General features: G+C 40.6%; 1 protein-coding gene across 2 annotated transcripts in view; it reads left to right on the forward strand.

Moving 5' to 3' along the window:
• adam10b (ADAM metallopeptidase domain 10b) overlaps positions 1 to 12,674 on the forward strand; it is a 38,395-nt gene that overhangs the window by 22,775 nt on the left and 2,946 nt on the right. For both annotated transcript variants that reach the window (XM_079412453.1, XM_079412452.1), the window contains 5 exons: positions 2,159 to 2,342; positions 2,444 to 2,594; positions 7,804 to 7,987; positions 10,990 to 11,098; positions 12,454 to 12,674. In XM_079412453.1, the coding sequence (XP_079268579.1) occupies positions 2,159 to 2,342; positions 2,444 to 2,594; positions 7,804 to 7,987; positions 10,990 to 11,098; positions 12,454 to 12,674 (849 nt within the window). The remainder of the gene's footprint in view (positions 1 to 2,158; positions 2,343 to 2,443; positions 2,595 to 7,803; positions 7,988 to 10,989; positions 11,099 to 12,453) is intronic.

Raw genomic sequence — 12,674 nt, forward strand, 5'->3', positions numbered from 1 at the left:
GCGTGAACATTTTGGGTTTACTCGCTTCATTCGCGCGTGAAATTCACTGCACAACAGACACGAATTCGCGTCATGGGCGGGGCTTCTGCCAGGGGGCACAATGACTGCCACAGAGAGCATATGTATAGAATTTGGCAAATAAAATCAGCCCTTTATGTGCTATGGAAACACTGGACGCGTGTATTTCAGCCGAGAATGTAGTTGTTTAAAACTCAAATCTGCGGTTTATTTATAAAAACAGCCCCTATTTGAAAATGTGCTTCGCCGATTTCGGAGCCGTGAGCTCCAGGCGATCACCGGGCGCTCGTGCTCATGTATCTCGAAGAGAGGAGCATAACCTCGGCTAGTCCTTCTGACATTTGCCGCTGGCTCTGATGTCTCTGTAGTGGATAAACATAAGATATTATTTGTTTTGGGTAAATCTAACAGGTAATCTTTGGTCCATAGTACAGCTCCGGATAGAGCTACGATGATTTAGTCCTCTATTGTTGTTTTGATTTCTGCCTCGCTCGTAATCACGTCACTACTAGAGCAAGCTCCTGATTGGTTAGCGCGGCGCGAATATCCGCCAAAGTTCAGATTTTTGAACTTGCGCGATTCGCGGGATTTCAAACGCTCAATTCGCGCCGCGTCATTCGCGCCGCCTCATTCGCGCGAATCGCGCCGCAGGATGTCTATTCGCGTCTTTGCATTGACTTAACATGTAAATCACTCGCGCTTAACGCTTCATTCGCGTCTGGTGTGAACGCACCATTAGACACGAGACAACGATATGGCGCAACCAAACATGATACTGTTACATGATTGGCTGTTAGCGTGTCACTCCCTACGTTGCTAGGTTACCAGAGAGCGAGTGCCTTTGTTAATGCAACCAAACTTGCTTCGCAACCTTTGTTTTCTTCCGACGAAGAATAAAAAATATCGAACGTTTTATCGAACACATTTTTTATTGATATCGTTCACGTGTCTATCGCGATACATATCGTTATCGTTTTATCGCCCAGCCCTATTTTGACATATCGCCCAGCCCTAGTTCTGTATCTGGTTTTCAAATGAAGACATAAAACATTAATTTAATTTATCTTTAAATTATTGAAAATCAAAGCTTATTTATTTTGGCAAACAAAGGGGGGTTACTATTAAAATTAAAACATGGAATAACTGTTGTGTGATCATTACTAAAAAAAAAAAAAGTTTTAATAATTTTAATAGTAGCCTAGTAGTAGCAGTATGTACTGTCTGCTGAACAATATTAATATATTTCTGCCGCAGTGTCTTCCAAGTTAAACCGAACTTTTATTTTGACGGGTTGCCTGGAATAGCTTTACAGTTCTGTGTGTAGATGATATGAGTTAGTTTTGCTCGAATCAAACGGTAAAATGCTCATGAAGTGACTCTCAGAGCAGTTCTGGAGATGTTGTTCATGTGTTTATGTCCTCATTTAGAGAGGCGGCAGACGCTGAAATCACCGCGAGCGTCACGCGCGCTTCAGTCTGTGTATAATAAACAAACCGCGCGATTTAAAGAGCAGACTGTGCCTTGCGCTTTTGAAACGCTCTCGCGGATGTCAAACACTGATCAATCTACGCGTCGCCGTTTCTAGTCAAACACACCTAGTGCTGCAGCATTATTGGCTCACTGACGGCGATGAGATTAACCCCTTAGGTATCGAAATTTGGTACCGAACGACAAGACGTTTTTCGATACTCATGGTATCGAGGCAATTCGGTCGGTGCCTAAAAAGTCGATACCCAGTCCTAGGGATGATGATGGTGATGATGATGATTGATGGTGATGATGATGATGATTGATGGGGATGATGGTGATGATGATGATAGTGATGATGATGATGATTGATGGTGATGATGATGATGATTGATGGTGATGATGATGGTGATGATGATAGTGATGGTGATGATGATGATGATGATTGATGGGGATGATGATAGTGATGATGGTGATGATGATGATGGTGATGATGATAGTGATGGTGATGATGATGATGGTGGTGATGATGATGATGATGATGATTGATGGGGATGATGATAGTGATGATGATGGGGATGATGATGATGGTGATGATGGTGATGATTGTGATGATGATGGTGAAGATTATTATGATGTTGATGATGATGATGATGATGGTGGTGGTCCGCAGCATGACTCTGGGTCGGAGTGCACTCCGGGTGAGTCCAAGAGCCAGGATAAGAAGGAGCGAGGGAACTACATCATGTACGCTCGAGCCACATCCGGAGACAAGCTGAACAACAACAAGTTCTCCGTCTGCAGCGTCAAGAACATCAGCCAGGTGCTGGAGAAGAAGCGCGGCAGCTGTTTCGTGGGTGAGTCTCTGAGCGACTGGACGGAGTGAGTCCTAATCTTCAGCTGGAGCCCTGACACGAGTGAGTGTGTGTGTGTGTGTGTGTGTGTGTTTGTGTCACAGAGTCCGGACAGCCCATCTGTGGGAACGGTCTGGTGGAGCCGGGTGAGGAGTGTGACTGTGGCTACAGTGATCAGTGTAAAGACGACTGCTGCTACGATGCTAATCAGCCGGACAACAGGAAGTGCAAACTCAAGCCCAACAAAGTCTGCAGGTACAGCACTCAGTGCTCTGTGTGTTTCTCCAGCCGGATTCCTGTGTGATCCTTATTGAGGGTAGAGGTCTTCACAGGTCCACTTGGATCCAAAATTTTTAAAATTTTAATTAAAAAAAGTGTGTTTTTCCAAATAAGACCTTTTACACTATCCTGGATACGATCTTGTGCGTTCGTGTTAAGTTCATTTGAGAAACATGTAGAGAAGGATCATATCCTACGTCTGTAACCTCGAAATCTATATGAGATCAGGACAGTCCGCTCGCTTCATTACGCTGTGTGTTCATGCAGGGCTTCTCAGTAGGGGTCGACCGATTATCGGCCTGGCCGATTATTGGCACCGATATTAAGCATTTTTATGATAATCGGTATCGGTCATTTTCAAAACCGATGTGCCGATAAAATTATTTAATTTTGAAACGCGCTATTTGGCTCTGATGCAGCCTGTTGGAACTCACCACCCTGTGGCCTAGAGTAGTCTCCGCCCACCGCGCATCTGATTTGTTGAGAGTCAGGTGTCCGACCAATCAACGTGGAAGACTAAAGGTACTCTCACACCGAAGCTTGCTAACTGGTGCTGCTTCATCACACATCAATTCTCTCTCAAAGGCAGCAGCAGACGTTGCTCAAGTTGCAATAAATTACAATCCACTACACTGAAGTTGTAAAAACCTCAATATTATCTATTTATGGTTTCCGAGATGGGGGAAACGCAGGGGGAATCGCGGAATCCAGTCATATAAATAGCATTTACTGTATAACGCGGAGTCACGGAATGTTTGGATGAATTAATCAAAAGTAGGTCAGTACACTTAAATCGACTCACAATATGGACTATCTGCAAACATTAAGCTGCAAAAAGACTATTTAAATATGAATTCTGCATGTTCGGCGTGTCTCTGTATGTGTGAATGGCACAGACGCGCGGTTTTGACACACACACACACACACACACACACACACACACTGAAGTGCGCGACGCTCGCGGTGTTTTCCGCATCTTTCATGTCACTAAATGAGGACATAAATATATGAACATCATCCCCAGAACTGCTCTGAGAGTTACTTCATGAGCATTTGACTGTTTCGTTTGAGTAAAACGATCGTCATATCATAAATAGGCTACAGAAACTTAAGAGGTCCTCATGGCAACCCGTCAAAATAAAAGTTTGGTTTATTTACTAATGCTACTACAATTATTACAACTTTTGTTTAAAAGAACAATCACACAATACGCTATTTCTTCCATGATTTAATTTTAATAGTAAACCCATTTGTTTGCCAAATTTGAGTTTAACTCTCATTTGATTAAAAGATAAATTAAATTAATGTTTTATGCCTTCATTTGCACTGCTCTGTAAATGAAAACTAATGGAAATTACTGTCACATAGGCCAAGACTAAGATACTGTCACATAGGCCAAGATTAAGATACTGTCACATAGGCCAAGATTAAATTACTGTCACATAGGCCAAGATTATGATGACGGAAATTGGGATATTTCAATAGGCTATTGAACCAAGTGAGCCTATAACAGGCTATTAGTGTTATAGTTTCATTAAAATAGTTGTGGTCTTCTTCACAACTTCTACAATGGAGCTATGAAGACAATTAAATTATTTACACTTATTATATACATTGCGCTTTTTAAATTAACCAATTGATGTGCATTAGATGATGAATTGAATAGTCACCTCTTGTAGGTTATGATTTAGTCAACCGAAAATAATTAATGAAGAATTATGAGAGGTTATGCTATTACACATACATTTCTAGCATGTAAATTATTGAAGCCAAATACTTACATTTCCCCAAGCTGTTTAGCTGTAGTATTTAGTATTCATAGGCTTAATCATGAAGCATGCAGTGGCCCCACTTTTAACTCTCTCTTTATATATTACCCTTATTGTAGATGGATGCATGGGGGAAGACAAGAGTAAGAAGTGCAACCAACACTAGGGAAGGCCATTTTTGTCAGAGCCTTTGTTATTCTTAATTTTGACATTCATTTTCATTTTTACACCAGACATATATATCGGTTCAATATATCGGTTATCGGTCTACTTGGTCTGTAATAATCGGTATCGGCATCGGCCCTGAAAAACACATATCGGTCGACCCCTACTTCTCAGTTTAGTGTGCAGAAGCCCTTGACCAGAGACGAGCTGAATAACGATGTTAAATCCATGATTTATTAGGATGTATGGATTTGCTTCTTATCAAGCTATCACCTTTATTTTTCAAATGCGGTCACAATTGAAAGCCGAACTCCGAAATAATATGTATCCATCAGACAGGAAAAATATACTGTAAAGATTAGTAATAGATAAGTAAATAAATAAATGAAAGTACTGGAGCAGCAGCCAAATCGGTCAGCAGGATACTGGTATGTTTCCTGACCGATGCACACATCAGTGATGTTCATTCTGGTTCAAAAATAAATGCCATCGGGTCGGACACAGGTCTAATTTCATCAGGCCTCGGTTATTATTTATGCACGTCGGGTTCGGGTAAGAAGTGATCCGGGTCAGGTACAGATTTAATGACCTGAGAAGACCTCTAATTCAGGGTTCATACTGAATTTTAAAACACAGTTTTTTAAAGCATGGTTTTACTCATTCCTGCAGTTGTACTTCATCTTCTTTCTTTGACTTTCTCTTAGTGTGTACTCGCACTAGGTGTTTTGAACCGTGCCCAAGCCAGCTTGACCCCCAAAGCCTGGTTTGTTTGGCTAGTGTGATCGCTCCGGTTTGTTTAGCCGGCCCTGGCCTGGATATAGTCATACACATGTAGTGTGAGCGCTAAACTTCTGATACAGGCAGCACGGTTGCGTGAACATTTCTGAGCGGCTAGAGCGATAGATCTGCAATATATTGTGAGAGGGTCGTGTGTCACCGTGTCCCAAAGACTCAAAATAAACCACAAAGTTAACAAAACGATGCACTCCGCTGTACTGAGCGAGAGCGCTTCTCTGCTGCCTTCCTGTGCTATGATAACCATAAACATTCACCGCGCTAGATAGTCAGCTTCATACCATTCTGGGATTTTGATCAAATGCATGTTTATTTCCCTGTTTATAATACATAAAATATACTTCAAATGCCTATATAAAAAAATTCACCACTGTAACAAGACAAGTTGATTGTAGTAAAAATAAAATAATAATAAAGAATGGCATTGACAGCAGCGATCATTGTCCCCTCCAACATGTTTAAAGTTCATGGCCCGCCTAACTCAGAAACTCGAGTATCAAAATAATCTCAGAGTAGTAAATATGACTTGAGAGGCCTTTCACATCCAACTTCTGATTAGGAAGCTCGTATTTACGATAATAAAGCAGCTTCTCATCGGCGCATCTCGAGCTGCGATACGAGACTTGTGCTCGACAGAACTGTCACTTGCCTCATCTGGTCATTGTTGCATCGTCACAAAAATATATAATTTGCACGTCTTTTAAAGTCTTTTTAAGCCATTTGGTACTCATGTGCTTTAAAGGCTGTTTTCTGTGTGCTCACAGCCAAAGTGCGCAAGTATAAAGCCGCCTCGCGAGTATCATATGGAGTTATTTTTCACAGCTTGTTGCGCTTAAGTGCTCAGATACACACAAAATGATGTCAGAATGGCCATCCTGGCGAGTATCCTCATAAACACAGTCAGTTTAGTCTTAACCCTTTAGGCGCCAGGGATTTTTGGAAAAAATGCTGAGTTTTGACATCAAGATTTCAAAAGCTTGTGGCTTGATAGGGCTTAAAGATAGAGATCTACTGTAAATTAGAAAAATGTTGGGCATGACCGAAAGTTTGTGGGGTGTAAGTATACTAATCTAATCCAATCCATCAGGGGGCGGCCCACTTGAATTTCATAATATTCAGGAAATAGTAGATATTGATTGGATGTTTGAACTTATTTGCATGTATTTTTGTCTTTTTATCCTCATTCCAAATGATCAGTAAAAGAGGAAATCAACAGTAAAACAGGAGAAAGTAGTAAATTATTACTAAATTACTGTGCCATAGTAAAATACATGTGCCTATTTTTTGATCAGCTGCCCAGTCAGGTATCTAGGTGACACCGTTTATAGTTCTTGAGAGTATGGCACAGCGCACAGACCTAGCCCACACTGACTGCACCTGTACTGTCTGCCGGCGGCCCTTTGAGCGCGTGATCAGAACAAACCACGCAATCTGGCTGATCATCAGAGAGCAACAGCTCTGCTATGGACACTAAGACCACGTTCACCCCTGCCACCCCATCCCCGCTGAGCAAAGGGCTGAAATGATCACTCGTTTGTGCTTCGTGAATACTCTCGCCTTGTGCGGCAGCACCATGCTCTGCAAAGATGTCCCGGGAGAAGCGCAATCATTAGACAGCCGATCATCATTTCCAAAAGGCAAATATTCCCTTCAGAGTCAGAATCGGCGAATAACATTTGCAATACATCCTCACGGTACAACTTTTTATTAGCCATTTCATGATTTTCTCTCACAAATCTCAGAACTTGCACGCTATGAACTGAACTGCTTCCGCATCAATGACAGATAGCTCACTTGCTCTGCTATTTCCTCCAACACTTTTGGTCTAGAATCAAAGTACTACATGTCTGCCATCTACTACCAGATATTACACCATATTAGGAACTACAGTCTATTTCGTGAAGTATGACGTCTTGCTGCAATTTCGCGACTTTGGTGCTTAGAGAGTTAAGTGAATGTAAACGGTTGAGAAAGAAAATGCATGCGCATCAGTATTGTGTCTCGTGTCAGCAGCAGTAATAAAGCTGTGCCGTCTGTCATTAATCTAACACAGAAAATCATGCACTGCTCTTGACTGAATAGCTTTTGAAACTTTAATCTGTTTTAAGTGTACAGTTTATTAAATTTTTGTATTTATTTGTCTACTGTTATACAGAAACAAGTTTGAAAAATGTAATTCAGGTCCTGAGTTTAACTCGTAATATTAAAGGGCAATATTCAGTGAATGTTCTCTGCGTGGAGTAACGTCTGGCGCAGTCGCAGCTTGCACTTATTCAAACTAATAGAAAACAAACAAGCAGCATTAATCATTCATTTTAGTAACCATGCTGATAAATTTGAGCAGATTTTTATTGTTATTGTAAAGTAGCGGAGCATTATGTTCTGAATATTGTGTGAGGTTGTGTAAGTTCACTGTCAGCATGTGTGTGAGGTTTGGATGTGTTGTGTGTGTTCAGTCCAAGTCAGGGCCCCTGCTGCACAGCCGAGTGCTCCCACAAGGGCCGGAACGAGAAGTGTCGTGAGGAGTCGGAGTGTGCTCATCAGGGCATGTGTAACGGAGCCTCGGCCCAGTGCCCCACCTCAGAGCCCAAAGCCAACTTCACCGCCTGCCACGGGGACACACAGGTCTGCCTGAACGGGGTGAGTGACCCGACCCACGGCTGCAGAGATCTAACCTTCTGACCACCATTACTGTGACCTCAATCAGCACGCCATCATTAAATGTGTTTAAATGTGCTGGAAATGTTCAAAAACTACTGACGCATAAATCACTTCACCAGGTTTTATATTTAAAACCAGCAAATAAATTTACTTTTTTTTTTTGCATAAACACTAAAACAATAACATTACCGATGAGGTCCGGATTTTAAATAACGACTGAAAACAGTTTATCTAATAACATGTTCGAAATGTTCAAACAAAACTTTTAAGAGGTTTCATAAAAGGGTAAACCTCACATTTTAGCCTTTAAATAAAGAAAAGTGTCAAGTCAAAATGAGAAGTGATTAATAAATGATTATATGTATTTTATCTGCTCCATAAATAATTCTATAAATACCTTATCTGAATGGTTTAAATGTGCAGAACCCACTTAAGCTTGTTTTTCATCAACCGGTCATAAACTACAGCAGGGCATGCAGATCCGGTCTGTGTTTAGTCCAGAGAAGAAGCTGCACACAAGCTGAATGCTGAATGTCTCTGTAGATCCACTCTCTGACAGCAGGTGGCGCTGATGGAGCAGCAGAATTACAGCTGTGATTAAAACACTAGTTTATTAGGTATTACATGGAGCGAAGATGAAAACAAAATGCCATCCAATCTTTCCTGAAGATGTCTGAATCTCATTCATATAATTCATTCATTCATTTGTATAATTCAGTGTTTCCGCTACATTCATTCTGCCGTGGCGGCCCGCCACACACGAAATCATCCCCGCCACGGCTGCAGCTTTTCAGTGACGTCACTCGATTCATTTACTGGTAATTTATAGTGGAGGAGACGTTAGTCACACGCTAATTATTAAAAGGCGAGTATAATATAGCGCAAACTGAAGTGTAATCATAGTAGTGGTGTACGTTATGTGTAACGATTCGATTCAAGCTCCAGCATTACACAGTAGCTGTGAAACTGATCTCCGGACGGACCAGACCTCAAGCTTCGGTTCGCATGTGATTAACAGACTAATTGCAAAAATGAACCATCATAGAGTGAACGTTTATCATTCGTATGTGTTTTATCTTTTAAGTCGATCCATTTCTTGTATGACATTGGCTAGTTTTCCTGCTTGGAGTAAGCTTCTAACGTTCCAAGTTGCTACTTTGAAAGGGTTCATTGACACAAGCTCGGAGAGTCTTAGCACCCCTGTCCCATTTAAGGGACGCCGATACTCAGGGCCTTTGTTGGTTTTGCTTGTCATCATTGAAGTTTTCAAGGGAGGAATAATCCAAGTAGTTTCCATTGCTTTCTTGGATCACAATTTATTTGAAAAGGTTGTGTGGGGACCTTTCGAAACGGGTTTTGTCTGACGCCTCCACTGAAGTCTTCCTGCCTTGGGTGGCCCTTCTGAGAGCACTAGGCTCTCGACGGTATAGCGATCAGCTTCTCAGACGTGCACAAACTCTCTCGCCGCGTTAAGGCACCGTTTCCCGAGAGAGACAAAACCACTACTTACTGAAGATTCTGCTTTATGCTGGACAGTATTTATTTATCCTCAGTTGTTCAAATCGCGGTAATCTTAGATGGTTTATGACAATTAAAATATAAAACCATTCTATCCGTGAGGAAATTTATCATGATTTATCGTCGAACTGGTAATCGTTCCATCCCTACACAGCACGCCGGTGTGTGTGTGTGTGTGTGTGTGTGTTGTGTGTGTGTTGTGTGTGTGTGTGCGTGTGTGCGTGTGTGTGCATGTTTATGTGGTTTATGAGGACACAAATGTGTATAATGACATGGGTATGACAGAGGTATTACAATATGAAGGTGGTTTATGAGGACACTGCCTATGTCCCCGTAATTCAAAAGGCTTAAAAAACATACTAAATGGTGTTTTTCTGAAAATCTAAAAATGCACAAAGTCTCCTGTGAGGGCTAAGTTTAGGTGTAGGGTTGGTGTAGGGCAATAGCACACACAGTTTGTTCAGTATAAAAACCATTACGCCTATGGAGAGTTCCCATAAACCACAAAAACCAACGTGTGTGTGTGTGTGTATGTGTGTGTGTGTGTGTGTGTGTGTGTGTGTGTGTGCGCGTGTGTGTGTGCGCGGTACATAACTTGTACCACAGTAGGCTACAATGTAAGTAATGTTTTATGTTTCATGTTAATATTGTGCACTCCCCACTAGGTACAATATTCTGATTGTTTGTATCTTGTTTTTAAGCCCATAAATAATAATGTACTCCTATAAATACATTTATATTTTAATGTACTCTAATTCTAATTCTAATATGTGACCATAAACCACAAAACCAGTCATAAGGGTCAATTTTGTGAAATTGAGATTTAAGCATCATCTGAAATCTGAATAAATAATATTTCCATTGATGTATGGTTTGTTATGATAGGACAATATTTGTCTGAGATACAACTATTAGAAAATCTGGAATCTGAGGGAGCAAAAAAATCTAAATATTGAGAAAATCTCCTTTAAAGTTGTTCAAATGAAGTTCTTAGCAATGCATATTACTAATCAAAAATGAAGTTTTGATATATTTACAGTAGGAAATTTACTAAATATCTTGATGGAACATGATCTTAATATCCTAATGATTTTTGCCATAAAAGAGAAATGTATAATTTTGACCCATACAATGTATTGTTGGTTATTGCTACAAATATACCCCAGACTGGTTTTGTGGTTTCAGACACAGCCTCTCTCTCATAAATGAACAGATGATGAATTCACTTTTCTGATAATAAAATGTGGAAGTAGAGATCGCTAAACTGCAAGCTTTTATAGGTCTTGTGCAAGGTTTCTAAAAAATACAACTTTTCCACTGTTTTAAAGGTGTTCTTGTATTGAAATGAAGTGCGGTCCACTGCTGCACGTGCTGTGATATCGATCCAGAGACAGCTGTGTATCAGCACTCGTATCGTCAGATCTGTGTGACGGAGCGTCTCACTCCTGCGCTCTGTGTTTCAGGGCTGCTCCGGCTCCATCTGTGAGAAGTACGGGCTGGAGGTCTGCACCTGCGCCAGCGTGGACGGCAAAGACGAGACCGAGCTCTGCCACGTCTGCTGCATGGAGAAAAGTCAGTACAGAGCTTCAGATTGTGATGTATAGCACCTATAATCATATGCACACTCAGGTCTTAAACAGTCTCACTAATAAGAGCTCTTAAATCAGAGCAGAACGTCTGACATTCATGAAGTCACGGCATTAAATGCTGCATGCACTGCAAAAAAATGACATCTTCCTCAGTGTTTTTGTCTTGTTTTCGGTTCAAATATCTAAACATCCTTAATTCAAGATGCATTTAAGTGAGTTTATGATTAAAGCAAGAACAAACATCTGCCATTGAGGAATGAAAACTTGTTTCTCTTTGAATTAAGTAGATCTTTCTGAGCCTGTTATTTATTATCATATGCATTCAGGAAAACAAGACTAAATACTGAAGAAGAGCAGCAGCACTTTTTGCAGGGTGATCAGAAGATAAGTTATTTTAATGTTCTAGCTCAGCTATTTTTAATGAATTAAAAAGTATTGGAGATCTGTTGGAAGTTGTATTTTCAAACTTTGAATTAAAATTGAACAACGCTTGGCAAAACCCTGTTTAAAACGCTGCTCATAATTCTACATTGAATATTACTGTAATTTCTTACACGTCTCTCTTCTCACAGTAGCTTAATTTCCTTCATCGAGTCAAGACTCAGAATGCTTTAACACGACACAATTTCAGAATCAATTGATTAATAATAATATACGATTATTATAATTATCAGAAGCAAATGCACGTTGCATTAATGAAGATCAAGCTGCCAAGTTCAGATTCCTGTATTATCCATAAATAGGAGAATATTGATTTTTAATCAAGTTCATATTTGGAGATATTATGCATATACAGGAATTTTGTGAGAACTGAAAGGAATAAATACTGTAACTTGAGTTCATTTATTATTTATTTTTCAGTGCAATTACTAAATGAAACACAGGATGGCGCCAGTTGCATTTGTATGAAACAAGATTGTGTTTTATCAGTGAATGTATGATTACTACATGCTGCGATTGACCAATCAGAACCACATATCATAGAGAGCCGTTTAATAAACACCACTCAATTAAATAACCGTGCTTTAATTAAAGATACTCTCCTACTCACAACACACTTCATATTAGTTTAAATCTGAAAATGTTCTCACAACGCAAACCTACTTTGCATAATCGTCTTTAAATCATGATTTATTTGTGGATTTATTTAAATGTATTGTGTGTTAGTGTAATGTATGAATTTGTGTTTAAAAAAAGTAACTAAAACAGTAGTGAAGTTGATCTTTCAGTGTGGGTCAGTACTATGATGGTTTAGGTTTATCTGTTACAGAGACGTGTGAATAACCTCTCTCTGTCTCTCGTGTGTGTGTGTGTGTGTGTGTGTGTGTGTGTCCACAGTGAACCCCAGCACCTGCAGCAGCACAGGCTCCGAGCGTCTCGCCCGCTTCTTCAATAAGAAGGTGACCACTCTCCAGGCCGGCTCGCCCTGCAACGACTTCAAGGGCTACTGCGACGTCTTCATGAAGTGCCGTCTGGTGGACGCCGACGGTCCTCTGGCGCGCCTGAAGAAGGCCATCTTCAACCCGGAGCTGTACGAGAACATCGCCGAGTGGATCGTG

The sequence above is a fragment of the Barbus barbus genome (assembly GCF_936440315.1).
Source record: "Barbus barbus genome assembly, chromosome: 48".
NCBI classification, from domain to species: domain Eukaryota; kingdom Metazoa; phylum Chordata; class Actinopteri; order Cypriniformes; family Cyprinidae; genus Barbus; species Barbus barbus.